Raw genomic sequence first — 23,423 nt, 5'->3', positions numbered from 1 at the left:
CATTGGTGTCATAGCTGCGGCTAACAGCGGGAGATTAGCAGCGAAGCTAAGACAACAATCTGTAATCAGTGATGAAATGACTCTTTTCAGTGCAGCTCAGTTAAAAAAAAATAAATAGGAAAAGCACAAGGAAGAAAATGGTCTCCAATAAAGGGGGAGAAACAAAGGAGGCACGTAGTTTGTTGTACTTATCGCACTGGGAAGCCTAATTACTCTTGCTGTATAAGGGTGAGAGAGACTGCAGAAACCACAACACGACAACAAAAACACAACATAATGAAGCCAGGGACTGTGTGTGGTGTGGAAAGCAAGGAAGAGAGAAGGGCAAACGTTCTCACATCAGCTCCATTAAAGTATATGATCCTGTGAGGCTTTCACCAGAGCTGAAGCGGTGAAAGTTCACGTGGGGGAAATGCTGCTTATGCTGTTATTAAGCTTGTGCTTTGTAGAGCAGGTGTAACGTTTCCGAGCTCTGTATTGAATATGAGGTTGTAAATAAAGATGTGCAGGTGTAGAGACACCTTGTCAACCTTGTCTTTGAATCTTACTACAAACGTGTGTGGTGGAAATTTCTAATCTTAAGATGTTCATAACTCTTTGTCCTTCTATGCTTCTATGTACCCTGTGTGCGTCATGACCAGAGACTGACATCGTCATCAGTAGGTTTTGTTAATATTATGACAAGGGCAGTAGGGACTGGGGACGAGTTGTCCATAAACAAATGTCCCATAGGTCCTCTAGAAGAACTTGGCCTGGTCAGATTAGCTTGGTCAGGAGATGCATGAGGTAATTTTGAGCCAATGATTGATGATGTTTTGCTTTTACAGTATATATCTTCTGTTTTCTTGAGTTCAGTCTATAAAACATTGATGTAATCAATGATCTTGGCCCTTCATCCCTCATGGTACATGTGGAGTGTTGGGTCGTGCTGCGCAGCTGAGCACAATAAACTGTGTAACCTTTTTACTCTTGCTCGTGTCTACCAGTGTTATACTTTATTCTTTAAATCTCTCTAACCTCAGAACTTCCACAACACATGCCAAGGAGAAGTGCCAAATGAGCTGAAGTGTCTCGTGAGAGACTGATGATATCATCAGCGCAGCCCATAGTGATGTCTATGTAGCTCTGACTCACTCTCTGGTGTCTCTAGGACAGGGTGTGGGCCAACGTGGCCAAAGGACTGAACTGCGTCATCGCCATGGTGGATAAGCTGCAGGAGCAGGACAACAACAACCAGGAGTCTACGCCAGACCAGGCGCTCGCTGACGTCATCACCTCCCACAGTCCAGGTTAGACACCGAACCTTCACACGGCTCATTACCGTATAACATACAAGCCTTATAACATCAGCGACGTTAGAGAAGGTTTATAAGAGTAAGTGTGTATAAATATAGAGCATGTGATCACGTGAGTGATGAACTAACTATCATGTGTCATATTCTCTGGTAGGGTGACGTGAGGTGGTTAACCTGCCGTATGCAGCCTGTCCGTGCAGGTGCCGTTACTTTTAAGCACTTTAAAGCTAGAAGGAAGGAGAAGTGTAGCACAGGACATTGTGCAGATGTTCCGTATGAGCGCGGCTCAGCTCCGGCTGCAGTCTTTCATCCCTGTTATTACTGCTCTGTTCTCTGTATCTTCTCCAGCCCACTGTATCTCTCTCGCCTTCCCCTGTGAGCCTTAGCTCATCTTTTACTGAGAATGTTGTGAGGCAGCTGGGAACCGGAGCTGCCTTTATGTTTTTTTGAGTGTATCTGCAGTAGCACTAAAGCTGAAACACGAACATTTAGAGAAACGAAGGTGTGTGTGGACGCCACAAAGGCATTAAAGTGCACACTCTTTTGTGCTTTTGAATGCAAGGACCACTGTGATGCTTTTCTGTTCATATCACATGTCCTTTCTCTCTTCTCTCTCTCTCTCTCTCCATTTCTGTCAGTCTTGCTCTCTCTCTTTCTTGTCTGTCTATCTTGGTCTGTGTTAGTGTTTCACAGACCATAAAATCTCTCTCTCTCTCTCTCTCTCTCTCTCTCTCTCTCTCTCTCTCTCTCTGTCTATCTGTCTTCTTGGCCTCATCTCTCTTTCTCTCTGTTCACAGATCTGTCTGTCTTTCTTGCCTCATCTCTCTCTCTCTCTCTCTCTCTCTCTCTCTCTCTCTCTCTCTCTCTCTCTTTCTTTCTCTCTCTCTCTCCATTTCTGTCAATCTTGCTCTCTCTCTCTTTCTTGTCTGTCTATCTTGGTCTGTGTTAGTGTTTCACAGACCATAAAATCTCTCTCTCTCTCTCTCTCTCTCTCTCTCTCTCTCTCTCTCTCTCTCTCTCTCTCTCTCTCTCTCTCTCTCTCTCTCTCTCTCTCTCTCTCTCTCTCTCTCTCTCTCTCTCTCTCTCTCTCTCTCTCTCTCTCTCTCTCTCTCTCTCTCTCTCTCTCTCTCTCTCTCTCTCTCTCTCTCTCTCACAGGGTGTACATACTAATACATGCCAGACTCTGTAAAATGATATGACATGTTAAAGAAACTGCAAAATTACAAATCAAATAAATGTTTATCTTACTATCGATTAGAACGTTCTCCACCTCTATAGGCCGGAGGTCTGTAGAAGGTCCAACATTCCCATTTGCCCTGCAGTAGTTGGTCATGAGGATCGTTATGGACTACGTGCATCCACTGGTTGCCACAATCTACGTCTGTTAGCTAAAATAATCTTATAATGTCTACTTCCAGCATGATAACGTCTGCATGATAACCTCAGCCCATGAACCATGAGATTGCTGTTCAATTGGAGACTATGATCTGCCGTCGTGTTGGTCAGCTTCGTGCTCAGGTCTTCATCAGTGAATGGCACTAGGAGGCCCAACATTCTTATTTGCCCTGGCGTATTTGATCCACACACGTTCTGTCAGGCAGGAAGATAAGACAGCAGGTTTATTAGCACCTCCGTGGAGGTGCGACGGAGCCGAGACACTCTAGTAATGGCCCTGATGACATTAGCTGTCAGCGGGGGAGAAATGTAATTGAGGGTAGTGAAAAGCGAGAGCTTGAACTCAAGCAATGAGGTGTGATTAGAGACGTGTTCATCATGAGTGAGTAAACACTGCCTCTCTCTGCTGTTAGGCAATGATGCCATCCGGTGGCCATCTGCGGAAAGCCAAGCAGGCCTAATAATAGCACGTGCCTCCTGTTTTGGATGAATGTGTTCATCATTGACCGACTTTATCACGTCCCACTCCACAGTGGTGATTAAATATGACGCTTATATTAAAGCAGATGCTCAGGACTTTAAGAATTTGTAGTATTTCATTAGTATTTCTGTTTTTACCTAGCCTACTAGAAGTAAAATAAAAGTTCGTAAAAAGAGTTATAGAAATCTAGGAAGAATTTTTCCTACAGTAGTTTGGGCTCATATTTATGAAGTAATCAATGTACTTTAGCCAACAATAACAAGAATTTGTAATATGGCCAAATATTTCTGGACCTGACTGCATGATCTTACCTGGTAGAGTTTTCACTGCTGTCACTATTTAATCCTCCTGCGTTTAGCTTCAGGCAAAAATAAATAAATAAATAAATAAATAAAATGGGGGCACGGTGGTTTAGTGGTTAGCACGTTCGCCTCACACCTCCAGGGTCGGGGTTCGATTCCCGCCTCCACCTTGTGTGTGTGGAGTTTGCATGTTCTCCCCGTGCCTCGGGGGTTTCCTCCGGGTACTCCGGTTTCCTCCCCCGGTCCAAAGACATGCATGGTAGGTTGATTGGCATATCTGGAAAATTGTCCGTAGTGTGTGATTGTGTGAGTGAATGAGAGTGTGTGTGTGCCCTGTGATGGGTTGGCACTCCGTCCAGGGTGTGTCCTGCCTTGATGCCCGATGACGCCTGAGATGAATGAATAAATAAAATTAAATAAATAACTGCATTGTTTAAGTTTAAGGAACTTTTAAAAAGACAAAAAAAAAAAATCTCCCTTTTAGGTAAACACACTTAGTTTGCTTATTGTTTTGAATCAAAAGCGCATTAATTATGAAACTCTTGCGATTTCTCAAAAGAAAATCAAATATTAAAGCATTTTTATTCGGCCAATCGTCATACAGCAGGTCCTCAAAATGTCTTCAGCCCTCAGACACGCCGCTTTAAGGAGACTCAAGACATAGCGATGAGAGCGATGGGAACAACCAAATAACCAAGTGAACTTTCTCAGCATTTCTCCCCAACAATAGCAGTTAATAGGAGACAGTCACACTACGCCGTCTTTGTTCTGCCATCGTGTTGGACATCTTCGTGCTCAGGTCTTCATCAGTGAACATTTGAAGACTTCGGCTTTCATGATGTGTCTATTTAACACCAGTTGGTCATGAGGATCGTTATGGACTACGTGCATCCACTGGTTGCTACAATCTACGTCTGTTAGCTAAAATAATCTTATAATGTCTACTTCCAGCATGATAACGTCTGCATGATAACCTCAGCCCATGAACCATGAGATTGCTGTCCACTTGGAGACTATGATCTGCCGTCGTGTTGGTCAGCTTCGTTCTCAGGTCTTCATCAGTGAACAATTGAAGACTTCAGCAAGAAGGAATTAGTGTTGAGTCTGTAATGAACTCAGAAATTGCGCTGACCTGTTAGATCCTCAGGAGCTCTTGGTTGCACAATTCCACTGATGTAGAAAGGACATTATATATAATTACATTATTTACATTTAATTACACTATTGATTATATTATATTATATTATATTATATTATATTATATTATATTATATTATATTATATTATATTATATTATATCAAATATAATTTCAGCCCAGATTTCCTTCAGTAAAATGAACAGATATGTAAAATAAATGGAAATTAGACATTAAGTTTTCTCGGCTATTCACCACAGCACATCATCTGGTCCACATGTTTGATTTAGCACAGTTTTTAAGACATGTGGTAGCCTTTAGCCGAGTGTTTAAGGACTTAGACTACCAATTGGAAGGTTGTGAGTTTGAATCCCAGGCCTTTATTTACCATAACATTTGCAAAGCACAAAACCACAACTTGTGAATGAATAAATTTACACAGGATGCGGTAGCCTTTAGCCTTTAGTGGTTAAGGTGTTGGGCTACCAATCGGAAGGTTGTGAGTTCGATTCCTACTTCCACCAAGCTGCCACTGCTGGGCCCCTGAGCAAGGCCCTTAACCCTCAATTGCTCAGTTGTATGAAAATGAGATAAACTGTAAGTCACTCTGGATAAGGGCGTCTGCTAAATGCTGTAAATGTAAATAAATCATGAAATTTCAGTTTAAGTGATCATTTTTTTTCTGACCGATGTTTTAAATGTATGAAACTAAATAAATAATAATACAATAAAACAATAATCATTTTGATTTCATTATCGTGTAAATTAAAACATCAGGATAAATAAAATTGGGTAATAAATCTGTGTGTGTGTGCGTGTGTGTGTTAGCTGCAGACTGGAGGGAGCAGCTCAGCCCTTTGGTGGCGGTGTTGAAGGACTGTGTAAACGAGGTGGCAGACCGAGCGAGCAAGTCGATGAGCTTTGTTCTCCTCCAGGAGGCGGCGTGCAGCACACCGTCCGGCCTGCAGCTCCAACAGAGACGTGACACAGTTTTCAGTCAAGCGGTGAGCTCTACATTTTTTCCTTCCTTCTTGCCAATCCATAACCCTTGTCCCATTTCAGCACACGTTCCTCCTGCACCGCTGTCACTACTTAATGGGATTAATATGCAACTGCCACGAAACCATGCAAAAGATCAAAATGGAGTTCACATCTCCTCTAAAGTCTTTAGTCTTTTACAATCAACGAGTAATAGATTTAATTTAAGTATGATGATGCATTTGACAAGAAAAGCAAAGTTTTTTTTTGCTTTTTTATGTAGTTGGATGTCTGTGCCAGCCTGTGGACCACATGTGTGTAACAAGTCTGGCGCAATGAATCCTTAGACCTTCAGTTACACTAAAGTTCAGGCACTCAAATACTGTGTTTTAAATAGAAAAACTCTGGTTAGAAAGATAGAAAAAGACACGACTGAATTACACACAACAGGATTAAGTACAGATGCATATTTTAGGACAGTAAAGACAAATACAAACTGTTCACCACTTAGCTGACTGTCTTTTGTTAGTCCTTAGTCAGGGCCTCACGCAGTCCTGGTAGAAATATGAATAATCCAGGAAAAATAGATAAATCCCAAAGTTGAAGGAAAGATAAAAAAAATAATCCAATAATCCTTCCTTCTTCGCAGGTGAACAAAATAAAAGTCCCTTCAATTACCACTAATAGGGTTTCAACCTAAAATTCCCCAAAATTAACAACGTAAATAAAGGATGTTTATGTAAGGCATACAAACTCAAAACCAGCTCAAAACAAACAATGAACTTAAATTAAGGCCTAAAAACAAATAAAATCATATATATGCATTAACAAAACTCTTTTTAACAACCAAAAAGCAAAAGTATATGCATAATATTTTGTTTTCGTGGGCCATAATAATGTAGCAAGGTTACATGTGTTTATGATTAAAACACTCTGCGAGAGTTACGCACAGCTGGAACACACCCACAATAACTCACTCATCGAATACAATGCCAGGAAATAATCACTTGAGATCATTTGACAATCTCCATAATGCACATTTAACCACAAAGTGAACAGTAACAGTCTTAAACTACTGTTTTATTGCAACTTACTGTAGTCCTGTGTTTTTCCCGCTCTCTTGTTCCCCAGCTTGCGCCCATGTAAACAACCTGAATATTCTTTACAACCTAAGTTCCGAAAAAGTTGGGACGTTTTTAAAATTTGAATAAAATGAGGCATATTTTTATCCATTTCACACTTTTAATCCACTAAATGAGCTCACTTCGAATTTGATGCCTGCTACATGTTTTAAAAAAGTTGGGACAGAGGCATGTTTACATGGTGTAGCATCTCCTTTTCTATTAAAACAGTTTGAAGACTTCTGGACATTGAGGTTAGGAGTTTTTGGAGTTTTTTCGACTTTTTTTCCGTATAACGATGCGGCAAATGTTCTCTGTATGGTTGTGGGTTCGAGTCTCGGGCCGGCAATACCACGACTGAGGTGCCCTTGAGCAAGGCACCTACCCCAACAGACACCCCCCCACCCCAAACTGCTCCCCGGGCACCGCAGCATAAATGGCTGCCCACTGCTCCCGGTGTGTGTGTTCACGGTGTGTGTGTGCACTTTGGATGGGTTAAATGCATGAATTCTGAGTATGGGTCACCATACTTAGCTGTACGTCACGTCACGTCACGTCACGAATGTTATTCTGCGTTGTCCTGCTGAATTACACAAGGCCTTCCCTGAAATAGACTTTGTCTGGTGGGGGGTCAACATATGTTGCTCTAAAACCTTTATATACCTTTCGGCATTCTTAGTGCCTTCCAAAACATGCAGGATGCCCAGACCCTATGCAATTATGCACCCCATACTATCATTTATGCTGGCTTTTGAACTGAACGCTGGTAACACGCTTTAAGGTCTCTCTCCTCTTTAGCCCTGAGATGATTTTCTGTGTCCATGATTTCCAAGAAGTATGTTAAATTTGGACTCGTCTGAACATAGAACACTTCTTCTCTTTGAAACAGTCCATCATAAATGAGCCTCAGCCCAAAGGACACGGCGGCGCTTCTGGACTACGTTCACATACGGCTTCCTTTTTACACGATAGAGCTTTACTTGGCATCTGTAAGTGGCACGGCGGGTTGGGTTTACTGACAGTGGATTCTAGAAGTATTCCTGGGTCCGTTTAATAATGTCGTTGACGTAATCATGCCGATGAGTAATGCAGTGTCATCTGAGGGCCCGAAGACCACGGGCATCCATTAAAGCTCTTCGGCCTTACACACACAGATTTCTCCAGTTTCTCTTAGTCTTTTGATGATGTTATGTACCGTAGATGATGTGATTTGCAAGGCCTTTGCAATTAGTCTCTGCCTGTCTTTCCTTCTGAGAGACTTTGCCTCTCTAACACACCTTTTACAGCTACTCATGTTACAGACCTGATATCACTTTACTTACTTAGTTGCTAGATGTCCTCCCAGCTGAACCTTTTCAAAATATCTTGCTTTTTCAGCCATTTATTGCCCCTGTGCCCACTTTTTTGAGTCCTGTAGCAGGCATTGAATTTAAAATGATCTCATTTAGTGGATAAAAGAGTAAAATTTCTCCATTTAAACATTTATCTATGTTCTATTCTTTTAGGAACTCAGGTTTTATCTTTGGACGTCTGCCAAAGCTGGGAATGAGCAAAACGTCATGAGCAGCACTTTTTGGATTTGATATAAAAAGTGAAAGCATGCTTTATCTTCTTCTTCTTTTCCTGTTAGAGGTCACCACTGCGAATCATCTGTTCCCACCTACAGTAACTCTGTCATCAGCATCCTCTAACCTCACACCATTTACCTTCATGTCCTCATTTAACACATCCACATATCTCCTCTTTGACCTTCCTCTTGTCCTCTTGACCTGGCAGCTCCATCTCCAACATCCTTCTACCAATATAACCATCTCCCTCCTCTGTACATGTCCAAACCATCTCAATCTAGTCTCTCTGTCCTTGTCCCCAAAACAGCCAACCTGATCTGTCCCTCTGATGTGCTCTTTCCTCATCCTGTCCATCCTAATCACTCCTAAACAGAACATCAACATCCTCATCTCTGCCTCATGTCTTTTCCTCACTGCTACAGTCTCTAACCCATTCAGCGTAGCTGCTCTCACTACTGTCTTGTACACCTTTTCTTTGATTCTTGCTGACACTCTTCTGTCACACAAGACTCCAACCTGCCTGCACACAACTCTTCACCTCGCACCCCGTCAAACTCGACATTTCCAGCATTTAACAGAAACCCTTATCCAGAGCGACTTACATTTTATCTCATTTTATACAATTGAGGGTTAAGGGCCCAGCAGTAGCAACCTGGTGGATGTGGGAATTGAACCATCCACATCCAGTTGGTTGTCTAGCACCTTAACCACTAGGCTACCACATCCCTTATAGGTTCCATTGTTCCACCAAAAGCTTTGTCTTTACATTTTACATTTACATTTACATTTACAGGGGGGCACGGTGGCTTAGTGGTTAGCACGTTTGCCTCATACCTCCAGGGTTGGGGGTTCAATTCCCGCCTCCGCCTTGTGTGTGTGGAGTTTGCATGTTCTCCCCGTGCCTCGGGGGTTTCCTCCGGGTACTCCGGTTTCCTCCAAAGACATACATGGTAGGTTGATTGGCATCTCTGGAAAAATTGTCATCTTCTACCGATTATCCAAACTACCTCGGGTCACGGGGAGCCTGTGCCTATCTCAGGCATCATCGGGCATCAAGGCAGGATACACCCTGGACGGAGTGCCAACCCATCACAGGGCACACACACACACACAAACACTCTCATTCACTCACACAATCACACACTACGGACAATTTTCCAGAGATGCCAATCAACCTACCATGCATGTCTTTGGACCGGGGGAGGAAACCGGAGTACCCGGAGGAAACCCCCGAGGCACGGGGAGAACATGCAAACTCCATACACACAAGGTGGAGGCGGGAATCGAACCCCGACCCTGGAGGTGTTAAGCCACCGTGTCCACCACTAAGCCACCGTGCCCCTTCATGTTAATATTTTTAAATTAATTTTAAACTTTAATTGTATATATTAATTTATTTATTTTTATCCTTATTTCTTTTTCTTCTTCTTCTTCTTATTATTATTATTATTATTGTTATTGTTATTGTTATTGTTATTATTATATATTTATTTCTTTTTTCTCTCTCTTCTGTTTCCACACTTCTGTAAAGCTGCTTTGAGACAATGTGAATTGTTAAAAGCGCTATACAAATACATTGAATTTGAATTTGAATGTAAATTTCAACCTAAACAAATAACAAATATAACACCAAGCATCTAACTCAGGTGCGGCCAACCCGCAGCTCCCGAGCCGCATGCGGCTCTTTGCCCGGTTTCATGCGGTTCTTACGTTCATATCAAAGTTTGTATTTATGTCTTTTTAATATGCGTGTTCGCTTCGCTTGAGTTTAATATGCGTGTTTGCAGCATGTGAGTGGGATGAAAATACCTCAAAGTTTCCCAGTAGGAGTAAACAATTGAGTAAACAATTTGTGTCAAGTTCGCTCTCACAATGGCAGGGAAAAAAAGGTGATGTTCATATGTGCCCATGTGTATGATGTGGCTCTTTGCGGTAACACAGTAAAAAATGTGGCTCTTGGTCTCTGACTGGTTGGCCACCCCTGGTCTAACTGAACAGACAGAACAAAACTGACACAAGCAATCAGACATTACACGTTCCATCTTTTCTTTCTCTGACCTGGTGATTTCTAAGTACCAGAATTATTCAAATGCATCTTGGAATTTTTGAGATATACTCATTTTAAATTCAGCATGTTATTTTCAAGCAAGGGGGGGCACAGTGGCTTAGTGGTTAGCACGTTCGCCTCACACCTCCAGGGTCGGGGTTCGATTCCCGCCTCCACCTTGTGTGTGTGGAGTTTGCATGTTCTCCCCATGCCTCGGGGGTTTCCTCCGGGTACTCCGGTTTCCTCCCCCGGTCCAAAGACATGCATGGTAGGTTGATTGGTATCTCTGGAAAATTGTCCCTAGTGTGTGAGTGCGTGAGTGAATGAGAGTGTGTGTGTGTGTGCCCTCCAATGGGTTGGCACCCCTTCCGGGGTGTGTCCTGCCTTGATGCCCAATGGCGCCTGAGATAGGCACAGGCTCCCCGTGACCCGAGGTAGTTCGGATAAGCGGTAGAAGATGAATGAATGAATGAATTTTCAAGCAAGAGGCTCACAGTAGAATTGGCCTAGAGGCTAACAGGTTCAACTCTATTGAGTTATTTCAGTACTTAAGGTCAGCGTTTAATTCAACTCAACTCACCTCGAGCTTTATTATCATCCTTCTGCATACTCGCTATACAAAAGAATGAAATGGACCAAGGTGCGTAGATAGCGACACAACAAGTAACAAACAACAACAATACACAAATTCATAGTAAACATTTAAGCGTCTTAGAGCTATGGAGTGTTAAATATGAGGTTGGTGTAACGTGTGAGGTCTAAATGTAAGTAGTGTTTTCTGCATGTTGTGGCACCTGATTCGGTTTGGCCTTCTGACGGAAAAAAGTGTGTGTGTGTGTGTGTGTGTGTGTTCACAGTTGGCTGCACTAGCCTGTGGTTTTATCATGCGGCTGTACTCTGGAATAGAGGATAAAGGCTTCATCAGGCAACTGCACACAGTGGGAGTGGTGGCCCAGTTCGAGAGCCTGCTCAGCACATACAGTGAGTATATACACACACACACACACACACACGCACACCTTTATTTTTTATTAAGAATTTATTAATCTCTCAAAATGATTTAACCTCAGGCTTCAACAGAAAGCGAGTGTGTGATATCTTCTCTTTCTCCCAAGCTAAACAAACCCAGAAGAAATGGCAGGATTCACACCCCTCAGAATCCTGCTCCGGTCTCCGCTTAATCACTGAACCTGTAAACTCTAACCTGCTTGCCACTACTTGTTCATGACCTAAAGCAGTTCATTTTGTTATTTGTTTAAGCAGAACGAGACAAAGACGCTTGTGATTCGAGTCGTAATTAACCGCCGTCTGTGAAACTGGCAATAATAATTAAATTCGGTTCAGTTTTATTTGTTATAGAGCTTTTAACAGCGGACATTGTCTCGGTGCAGCTTTACAGAACATAACATTTTTATGGAGATTTATTTGCATTTAGCCCTATTTATTCGTAATGAACAAGGCTGAGGAGATTGTGGCAATGAATAACTCCCTTAGATAGTATGAGGAAATAATAATAATAATAATAATAATAATAATAATAATAATAATAATATTTTTTTGGCTTGGTGGTTAGCCTGCTTGCCTCACACTTGCAGGGTCGGGGGTTCGATTCCCAACTCCACCACATTTGTATGTGTTTGTGTATGTGTATGTATGTTTACTCCAAGGTCAGACTGTGACTGTGTGTGTTTTTGTGTTTGTGTATGTATGTTTACTCCAAGGTCAGACTGTGACTGTGTGTGTGTTTGTGTATGTGTATGTATGTTTACTCCAAGGTCAGACTGTGACTGTGTGTGTTTTTGTGTTTGTGTATGTATGTTTACTCCAAGGTCAGACTGTGACTGTGTGTGTGTTTGTGTATGTGTATGTATGTTTACTCCAAGGTCAGACTGCGACTGTGTGTGTGTTTGTGTATGTGTATCTATGTTTACTCCAAGGTCAGACTGTGACTGTGTGTGTGTTTGTGTTTGTGTATGTATGTTTACTCCAAGGTCAGACTGTGACTGTGTGTGTTTGTGTATGTGTATGTGTATGTATGTTTACTCCAAGGTCAGACTGTGACTGTTTGTGTTTGTGTATGTGTATGTATGTTTACTCCAAGGTCAGACTGCGACTGTGTGTGTGTTTGTGTATGTGTATGTATGTTTACTCCAAGGTCAGACTGCGACTGTGTGTGTGTTTGTGTATGTGTATGTATGTTTACTCCAAGGTCAGACTGTGAGTGTGTGTGTTTGTGTATGTGTATGTATGTTTACTCCAAGGTCAGACTGTGAGTGTGTGTGTTTGTGTATGTGTATGTATGTTTACTCCAAGGTCAGACTGCGACTGTGTGTGTGTTTGTGTATGTGTATGTATGTTTACTCCAAGGTCAGACTGCGACTGTGTGTGTGTTTGTGTATGTGTATGTATGTTTACTCCAAGGTCAGACTGCGACTGTGTGTGTGTTTGTGTATGTGTATCTATGTTTACTCCAAGGTCAGACTGTGACTGTGTGTGTGTTTGTGTTTGTGTATGTATGTTTACTCCAAGGTCAGACTGTGACTGTGTGTGTGTTTGTGTTTGTGTATGTATGTTTACTCCAAGGTCAGACTGTGACTGTGTGTGTTTGTGTATGTGTATGTATGTTTACTCCAAGGTCAGACTGTGACTGTGTGTGTTTTTGTGTTTGTGTATGTATGTTTACTCCAAGGTCAGACTGTGACTGTGTGTGTTTGTGTATGTGTATGTATGTTTACTCCAAGGTCAGACTGTGACTGTTTGTGTTTGTGTATGTATGTTTACTCCAAGGTCAGACTGTGAGTGTGTGTGTTTGTGTATGTGTATGTATGTTTACTCCAAGGTCAGACTGTGACTGTGTGTGTGTTTGTGTTTGTGTATGTATGTTTACTCCAAGGTCAGACTGCGACTGTGTGTGTGTTTGTGTATGTGTATGTATGTTTACTCCAAGGTCAGACTGCGACTGTGTGTGTGTTTGTGTATGTGTATGTATGTTTACTCCAAGGTCAGACTGCGACTGTGTGTGTGTTTGTGTATGTGTATGTATGTTTACTCCAAGGTCAGACTGCGACTGTGTGTGTGTTTGTGTATGTGTATGTATGTTTACTCCAAGGTCAGACTGTGACTGTGTGTGTGTTTGTGTTTGTGTATGTATGTTTACTCCAAGGTCAGACTGTGACTGTATGTGTTTTTGTGTTTGTGTATGTATGTTTACTCCAAGGTCAGACTGTGACTGTGTGTGTGTTTGTGTATGTGTATGTATGTTTACTCCAAGGTCAGACTGTGACTGTGTGTGTTTGTGTATGTGTATGTATGTTTACTCCAAGGTCAGACTGCGACTGTGTGTGTGTTTGTGTATGTGTATGTATGTTTACTCCAAGGTCAGACTGCGACTGTGTGTGTGTTTGTGTATGTGTATGTATGTTTACTCCAAGGTCAGACTGTGACTGTGTGTGTGTTTGTGTATGTGTATGTATGTTTACTCCAAGGTCAGACTGCGACTGTGTGTGTGTTTGTGTATGTGTATGTATGTTTACTCCAAGGTCAGACTGTGACTGTGTGTGTGTTTGTGTTTGTGTATGTATGTTTACTCCAAGGTCAGACTGTGACTGTGTGTGTTTGTGTATGTGTATGTATGTTTACTCCAAGGTCAGACTGTGACTGTGTGTGTTTGTGTATGTGTATGTATGTTTACTCCAAGGTCAGACTGTGACTGTGTGTGTTTTTGTGTTTGTGTATGTATGTTTACTCCAAGGTCAGACTGTGACTGTGTGTGTGTTTGTGTTTGTGTATGTATGTTTACTCCAAGGTCAGACTGTGACTGTGTGTGTGTTTGTGTATGTGTATGTATGTTTACTCCAAGGTCAGACTGTGACTGTGTGTGTGTTTGTGTATGTGTATGTATGTTTACTCCAAGGTCAGACTGCGACTGTGTGTGTGTTTGTGTATGTGTATGTATGTTTACTCCAAGGTCAGACTGCGACTGTGTGTGTGTTTGTGTATGTGTATGTATGTTTACTCCAAGGTCAGACTGTGACTGTGTGTGTGTTTGTGTATGTGTATGTATGTTTACTCCAAGGTCAGACTGTGACTGTGTGTGTGTTTGTGTTTGTGTATGTATGTTTACTCCAAGGTCAGACTGTGACTGTGTGTGTGTTTGTGTATGTGTATGTATGTTTACTCCAAGGTCAGACTGTGACTGTGTGTGTTTGTGTATGTGTATGTATGTTTACTCCAAGGTCAGACTGCGACTGTGTGTGTGTTTGTGTATGTGTATGTATGTTTACTCCAAGGTCAGACTGTGACTGTGTGTGTGTTTGTGTATGTGTATGTATGTTTACTCCAAGGTCAGACTGTGACTGTGTGTGTGTTTGTGTTTGTGTATGTATGTTTACTCCAAGGTCAGACTGTGACTGTGTGTGTGTTTGTGTATGTGTATGTATGTTTACTCCAAGGTCAGACTGTGACTGTGTGTGTGTTTGTGTTTGTGTATGTATGTTTACTCCAAGGTCAGACTGTGACTGTGTGTGTTTTTGTGTATGTGTATGTATGTTTACTCCAAGGTCAGACTGCGACTGTGTGTGTGTTTGTGTATGTGTATGTATGTTTACTCCAAGGTCAGACTGTGACTGTGTGTGTGTTTGTGTTTGTGTATGTATGTTTACTCCAAGGTCAGACTGTGACTGTGTGTGTGTTTGTGTTTGTGTATGTATGTTTACTCCAAGGTCAGACTGTGACTGTGTGTGTGTTTGTGTTTGTGTATGTATGTTTACTCCAAGGTCAGACTGTGACTGTGTGTGTGTTTGTGTTTGTGTATGTATGTTTACTCCAAGGTCAGACTGTGACTGTGTGTGTGTTTGTGTTTGTGTATGTATGTTTACTCCAAGGTCAGACTGTGACTGTGTGTGTGTTTGTGTTTGTGTATGTATGTTTACTCCAAGGTCAGACTGTGACTGTGTGTGTGTTTGTGTTTGTGTATGTATGTTTACTCCAAGGTCAGACTGTGACTGTGTGTGTGTTTGTGTTTGTGTATGTATGTTTACTCCAAGGTCAGACTGTGACTGTGTGTGTGTTTGTGTTTGTGTATGTATGTTTACTCCAAGGTCAGACTGTGACTGTGTGTGTGTTTGTGTATGTGTATGTATGTTTACTCCAAGGTCAGACTGTGACTGTGTGTGTGTTTGTGTTTGTGTATGTATGTTTACTCCAAGGTCAGACTGTGACTGTGTGTGTTTGTGTTTGTGTATGTATGTTTACTCCAAGGTCAGACTGTGACTGTGTGTGTGTTTGTGTATGTGTATGTATGTTTACTCCAAGGTCAGACTGTGACTGTGTGTGTGTTTGTGTATGTGTATGTATGTTTACTCCAAGGTCAGACTGTGACTGTGTGTGTGTTTGTGTTTGTGTATGTATGTTTACTCCAAGGTCAGACTGTGACTGTGTGTGTGTTTGTGTTTGTGTATGTATGTTTACTCCAAGGTCAGACTGTGACTGTGTGTGTGTTTGTGTATGTGTATGTATGTTTACTCCAAGGTCAGACTGTGACTGTGTGTGTGTTTGTGTTTGTGTATGTATGTTTACTCCAAGGTCAGACTGTGACTGTGTGTGTGTTTGTGTATGTGTATGTATGTTTACTCCAAGGTCAGACTGTGACTGTGTGTGTGTTTGTGTTTGTGTATGTATGTTTACTCCAAGGTCAGACTGTGACTGTGTGTGTGTTTGTGTTTGTGTATGTATGTTTACTCCAAGGTCAGACTGTGACTGTGTGTGTGTTTGTGTTTGTGTATGTATGTTTACTCCAAGGTCAGACTGTGACTGTGTGTGTGTTTGTGTTTGTGTATGTATGTTTACTCCAAGGTCAGACTGTGACTGTGTGTGTGTTTGTGTTTGTGTATGTATGTTTACTCCAAGGTCAGACTGTGACTGTGTGTGTGTTTGTGTTTGTGTATGTATGTTTACTCCAAGGTCAGACTGTGACTGTGTGTGTGTTTGTGTTTGTGTATGTATGTTTACTCCAAGGTCAGACTGTGACTGTGTGTGTGTTTGTGTTTGTGTATGTATGTTTACTCCAAGGTCAGACTGTGACTGTGTGTGTTTTTGTGTTTGTGTATGTATGTTTACTCCAAGGTCAGACTGTGACTGTGTGTGTGTTGTGTTTGTGTATGTATGTTTACTCCAAGGTCAGACTGTGACTGTGTGTGTGTTTGTGTATGTGTATGTATGTTTACTCCAAGGTCAGACTGTGACTGTGTGTGTGTTTGTGTTTGTGTATGTATGTTTACTCCAAGGTCAGACTGTGACTGTGTGTGTGTTTGTGTTTGTGTATGTATGTTTACTCCAAGGTCAGACTGTGACTGTGTGTGTGTTTGTGTATGTGTATGTATGTTTACTCCAAGGTCAGACTGTGACTGTGTGTGTGTTTGTGTATGTGTATGTATGTTTACTCCAAGGTCAGACTGTGACTGTGTGTGTGTTTGTGTTTGTGTATGTATGTTTACTCCAAGGTCAGACTGTGACTGTGTGTGTGTTTGTGTATGTGTATGTATGTTTACTCCAAGGTCAGACTGTGACTGTGTGTGTGTTTGTGTTTGTGTATGTATGTTTACTCCAAGGTCAGACTGTGACTGTGTGTGTGTTTGTGTATGTGTATGTATGTTTACTCCAAGGTCAGACTGTGACTGTGTGTGTGTTTGTGTTTGTGTATGTATGTTTACTCCAAGGTCAGACTGTGACTGTGTGTGTGTTTGTGTTTGTGTATGTATGTTTACTCCAAGGTCAGACTGTGACTGTGTGTGTGTTTGTGTTTGTGTATGTATGTTTACTCCAAGGTCAGACTGCGACTGTGTGTGTGTTTGTGTATGTGTATGTATGTTTACTCCAAGGTCAGACTGCGACTGTGTGTGTGTTTGTGTATGTGTATGTATGTTTACTCCAAGGTCAGACTGTGACTGTGTGTGTTTGTGTATGTATGTTTACTCCAAGGTCAGACTGTGACTGTGTGTGTTTGTGTATGTGTATGTGGACTGTGACTGTGTGTGTTTGTGTATGTGTATGTATACTCCAAGGTCAGACTGTGACTGTGTGTGAGTGTGAGTGTGTGTGTGTGTGTGTGTGTGTAGTTTGCATGCTCGTGTGTACTTGTGCCCTAGGAGTTTCCTCCAGTTTCCTTCCACAGTCCAAAAACAATGCTGTGTGGGCTGATTGTCATCTCCGAATTATTGTCCTGGGATTAGACTCCCTGAGACTTTCCTGAGACTCAGTGGTGTAGAGGATGGATTTATTGATAATAATAATAAGAAGAATAAATGTATATTGTTCCTTTCTCATACACAAGGTCATTTATCATAGTGAAACAGAAAGCTTTAATAGTGGCAAAACAGGCTAATTTAGGCAAATGATTGAATCTTTCAGTGAGCTGATCTGTGTGACCTTCATGGCTCCCTACATAAACTGCAGAACAACAGGAATTTTATAACTTCAGCCTCTTGCAAGAAAGTTTCTTGCAAAATAAACTTCCAGTTCTTCAAAGTCTTAACTTAATTCCCATCAAGCCTTGTTTCCATGCTTATCCCTTCTGTCTGGATCTCTATCTTCACTGGCTGGACATCAGAGCTTTCAGTCATTTAACAAAAAAAAATAATAAAAAGTAAAAATTCCATATGGAGATACAAAAGTCTGCTTCACCCCATTAGAGTAAGACTGAGATATGGTGGATGAATTACTTTGGATGAAATAAATTAATGGTTTTAAAAGACATGTTTTTTGTATGGTTTAAACACACACAGAGACAGAGAGAGAGAGAGAGAGAGAGAGAGAGAGAGAGAGAGAGAGAGAAATAACTCAAGATTTATGATCCTGCTTTAACAGGATGTGGGTGTGTGTGTGTGTGTGTGTGGGTGTGTGTGTGTGTGTGTGTGTGTGTGTGTATACTCTTTATTGAAGTTAAATGCCATAAGGATTGTTACTCAATGTCATTGACAGTGACTCAGATTTGATCACATTATCTCTTAGCAACCAACTTCAAATACCAAACAATTGTATGTAAACATGTGATACTCTCTAAGAGTAAAGCACCCGGAGACTTGGAATAGTTGTAAAAGTGTGTGTGTGTGTGTGTGTGTGTGTGTGTGTGTGTGTGTGTGTGTGTGTGTGTGTGTGTGTGTGTTTGTACAGCAGCAATGTCCTTACATGCACGCAGTACAGATGTGTGTCAGGCGTTTCTGTGGGACTCTTAATCTGTGGGTGGCAAACTTCTTCTTTTTTTCACCCAGTGTGAATGGATTTGTGTGTGTGTGTGTGTGTGTGTGTGTGTGTGTGTGCTCTAAATAATCATCTTCATATTACTCATTTTAATAAACTTTTTATATTGTAGATGACATCTCCCTCAAACATACTGAAGTGTATGCATGATTGTTGAGTGATTGATGAGTGCTGTGTCAGTGTGTGTGTCTGTGTGTGTGTGTACAGTAGCAAGGTCCTTACATGCACTCAGAACAGATGTGTGTCACGGGGCAAACTTTTTTTCCCACCCAGTGTGAATGGACTTGCGCGTGTGTGTGTGTGTTTGTGTGTGTGTGTGTCTGTGTGTACAGCAGCAAGGTCCTTACATGCACTCAGAACAGATGTGTGTCAGGGGACAAACTTTTTTTTCCACCCAGTGTGAATGGACTCCTGTGTGTGTGTGTGTGTGTGTGTGTGTGTGTGTGTGTTTACAGAAGCAATTTCCTTACATGCATTCAGTGCAGCTGTGACTCTTAACCTCTGGGTTTAATACTTCCTTTTTTTCCATCCAGTGTGAATGGTCTTGTGTGTGTGTGTCTGTGTGTCTGTGTGTGTCCGTGTGTGTGTCCGTGTGTGTGTGTGTGTGTGTGTGTGTGTGTGTGTATGTACAGAAGCAATGTCCTTACATGCACTCAGTGCAGCTGTGACTCTTAATCTCTGGGTTTAATACTTCCTTTTTTTCCATCCAGTGTGAATGGTCTTATGTGTGTGTGTCTGTGTGTCTGTGTGTGTCCGTGTGTGTGTCCGTGTGTGTGCCGTGTGTGTGTGTGTGTGTGTATGTACAGAAGCAATGTCCTTACATGCACTCAGTGCAGCTGTGACTCTTAATCTCTGGGTTTAATACTTCCTTTTTTTCCATCCAGTGTGAATGGTCTTATGTGTGTGTGTCTGTGTGTCTGTGTGTGTCCGTGTGTGTGTCCGTGTGTGTGCCGTGTGTGTGTGTGTGTGTGTATGTACAGAAGCAATGTCCTTACATGCACTCAGTGCAGCTGTGACTCTTAATCTCTGGGTTTAATACTTCCTTTTTTTCCATCCAGTGTGAATGGTCTTGTGTGTGTGTCTGTGTGTCTGTGTGTGACCGTGTGTCCGTGTGTGTGTCCGTGTGTGTGTGTGTAATAATTTTTCTCTCTGTGTATCAGGTGAGGAGATCGGAATGCTGGAGGATATGGAGGTGGGAATTTCTGATCTACAGAGAGTCACTTTCAAAATTACAGAGGCTGCATCTGATGACCCCAGCAATCTGCAGCCTGTTGTTATTGGCGGACGGTGAGGCACACACACATAGACACACATACACACACAGACACACACATAAACACACACAGACACCCACATAGACACACACATAGACACACATACACACACAGACACACACATAAACACACACAGACACCCACATAGACACACATACACACACAGACACACACATAAACACACACAGACACCCACATAGACACACATACACACAGACACACACATAAACACACACACAGACACACATACACACACAGACACACACATAAACACACACAGACACCCACATAGACACACACATAGACACACATACACACACAGACACACACATAAACACACACAGACACCCACATAGACACACACATAGACACACATACACACACAGACACACACATAAACACACACACAGACACACATACACACACAGACACACACATAAACACACACATAGACACACATACACACACAGACACACACATAAACACACATACACACAGACACACATACAGACACACACACAGACACACACATAGACACACACACAGACACACACATAGACACACACATAGACACACACACATAGACACACACACATAGACACACACACATAGACACACATACACACATAAACACACATACACACACAGACACACATACAGACACACACACAGACACACACATAGACACACACACAGACACACACATAGACACACATACACACACAGACACACATACAGACACAAACAGACACACACATAGACACACACACAGACACACATACACACAGACACACACATAGACACACACATAGATACACACACATAGACACACACACAGACACACACACACAGACACACACCCACATAAACACACACACAGATACACACATAGACACACATACACACACAGACACACATACAGACACACACACACAGACACACACATAGACACACACACAGACACACATACACACAGACACACACATAGACACACACACATAGACTCACACACAGACACACACACACAGGCACACACCCACATAGACACACACACAGACACACACATAGACACACATACACACACAGACACACATACAGACACACACACACAGACACACACATAGACACACACACAGACACACATACACACAGACACACACATAGACACACACACATAGACTCACACACAGACACACACACAGATACACACCCTCATAGACACACACACAGACATACACACAGACACACACATAGACACACACAGAGACACACATACTGTACACACAGACACACACATAGACACACACACATAGACACACACAGAGACACACATACTGTACACACAGACACACACATAGACACACACACATAGACACACACACATAGACACACACACATACACATAGGAACACATACACACAGACACACACATAGAAACACATACACACAGATACACACACAGACACACATACACACACAGACACACATACACACACAGACACACATACACACACAGACACACATACACACATAGACACACACATAGAAACACATACACACATAGACACACACATAGAAACACATACACAGATACACACGTAGACACACATAAACACACAGACACACACATAGAAACACACATAGACACACACACACACAGAGACACACACACACTCAGACATTCATACACACACAGACACACATAGACACATATAAACACACAGACACACAAACACACAGACACACACATAGAAACACATACACACACAGACACATATACACACAGACACACACATAGAAACACATGCACACAAAGACACACATAGACACACATAAACACACAGACACGCACAGACTCACACATAAGAACAAAGACACACGCACAGACACACGTAAACACACAGACACACACATAGACACACAGACACGCACATAGACACACATACACACATAGACACACACAGACACACACACACATAGACACACACACACACAGAAACACATAGAAACACACATACACACACGAACACACACACACAAACAGACACAGACAAAAACACACACATTTTCTGCAAGTATTATGTTGTTTGTGTTGTATTTAACCCTGTATACATCATGCATGTACTGAACAAACCATAAATTCATGATCCTGCTTCAGTTAGTACTTGTTAAACATGAGTGTGTCCTCATGATGCCTCCGATACAGGAAACGTTTGTGGGAGAAGGTTCTCATTATAGTCTTAATGTATATTCCAGTATTTAAAAAGCTCAAGTGGGGTTTAGAAGGTGAAAGCTCTGTGGCTTAAGGGATTGAGTTCAAATAAATGTGGAGGTCTATTTGAAAATAAGCAGAGTTTCCTCTTGGTTGGAGAAGTCAGTGTTTCTGTTGTCTCATGACTCACACACAGGTTGTGGCAAAGACACACTGCATTTCTGATCGCTGACTATCTTCTGTCTCTCTAAGCCTGTTCACCTAAACTTGTGGAACAATGCTGCTTTCCTTTTTTTTCATAAATGTGCTTTGTTTACTTTTTTCCAGAAAGCAATTTAAATTTAATACAGTTAAAATAAAATAAAAATAATAAAATAAAAGTGCTTTTAAGGTCTCTATCATTGAATACATTAACTATGGTTCACTAGGTTACAGACTTAAGATACAATGAGAATAAAACACTATTTTATCCATCCATCCATCTTCTACCACTTATCCGGGGCCGGGTCATGGGGGCAGCAGTCCCAGACTTCCCTCTCCCCAGACACTTCCTCCAGCTCCTCCAGGGGAATACTGAGGCGTTCCCAGGCCAGGCGAGAGACATAGTCCCTCCAGAGTGTCCTAGGTCTTCCCCGGGGCCTCCTCCCGGTTGGACATGCCCGGAACACCTCCCCAGGGAGGCGTCCAGGAGGCATCCGGAACAGATGCCCGAGCCACCTCAACTGACTCCTCTCGATGTGGAGGAGCAGTGGCTCTACTCTGAGCTCCTCCCGGGTGACCGAGCTCCTCACCCTATCTCTAAGGGAGCGCCCAGCCACCCTGCAGAGGAAACTCATTTCGGCCGTCTGTATCCGGGATCTTGTCCTTTCGGTCATGACCCAAAGCTCATGACCATAGGTGAGGGTAGGACCGTAGATCGACTGGTAAATAGAGAGCTTCGCCTTGCGGCTCAGCTCTTTCTTCACCACGACAGACCGGTATATCGACCACATCACTGCAGAAGATACACCGATCCGCCTGTCGATCTCCCACTCCATCCTTCCCTCACTCGTGAACAAGACCCCAAGATACTTAAACTCCTCCACTTGAGGCAGGAGCTTTCCACCAACCAACACTATTTTATTTTATTTTTTTATTTTTTTTTTGCTTTGGAGAAAGTGCTAGTTCAAGTGTTTCATTAATAAGTAAGTCTTCAACCTTCTTCAACGTTGTTTGAAGTTATCCAGTGACTCAGCTGTCCAGACGTCTAGAGGAAGTTCATTCCATCACCTCGGTGCCAGAACAGAAAAGACTCTTGATGTATACCTACATCATACCCTGAGAGATGGTGGGACCCAGACATGCTGAGATCCGAATGT

At 42.2% G+C, this 23,423-nt stretch overlaps 2 protein-coding genes across 5 annotated transcripts in view; one reads left to right on the top strand and one right to left on the bottom strand.

Annotated features, from left to right (window-relative positions):
• il15 (interleukin 15) overlaps positions 1-23,423 on the bottom strand; it is a 58,419-nt gene that overhangs the window by 9,000 nt on the left and 25,996 nt on the right. The window lies entirely within an intron of this gene.
• Positions 1-23,423, top strand: part of inpp4b (inositol polyphosphate-4-phosphatase type II B) — a 195,604-nt gene that overhangs the window by 160,958 nt on the left and 11,223 nt on the right. For all 4 annotated transcript variants that reach the window (XM_060873092.1, XM_060873090.1, XM_060873093.1 and 1 more), the window contains 4 exons: positions 1,151-1,289; positions 5,438-5,613; positions 11,181-11,304; positions 19,740-19,866. In XM_060873092.1, coding sequence (XP_060729075.1) covers positions 1,151-1,289; positions 5,438-5,613; positions 11,181-11,304; positions 19,740-19,866 — 566 coding nt within the window. The remainder of the gene's footprint in view (positions 1-1,150; positions 1,290-5,437; positions 5,614-11,180; positions 11,305-19,739; positions 19,867-23,423) is intronic.

Source organism: Tachysurus vachellii, chromosome 6, assembly GCF_030014155.1.
Source record: "Tachysurus vachellii isolate PV-2020 chromosome 6, HZAU_Pvac_v1, whole genome shotgun sequence".
Classification (NCBI taxonomy): Eukaryota; Metazoa; Chordata; class Actinopteri; order Siluriformes; family Bagridae; genus Tachysurus; species Tachysurus vachellii.
This window is presented reverse-complemented; position numbering and strand designations above follow the sequence as displayed.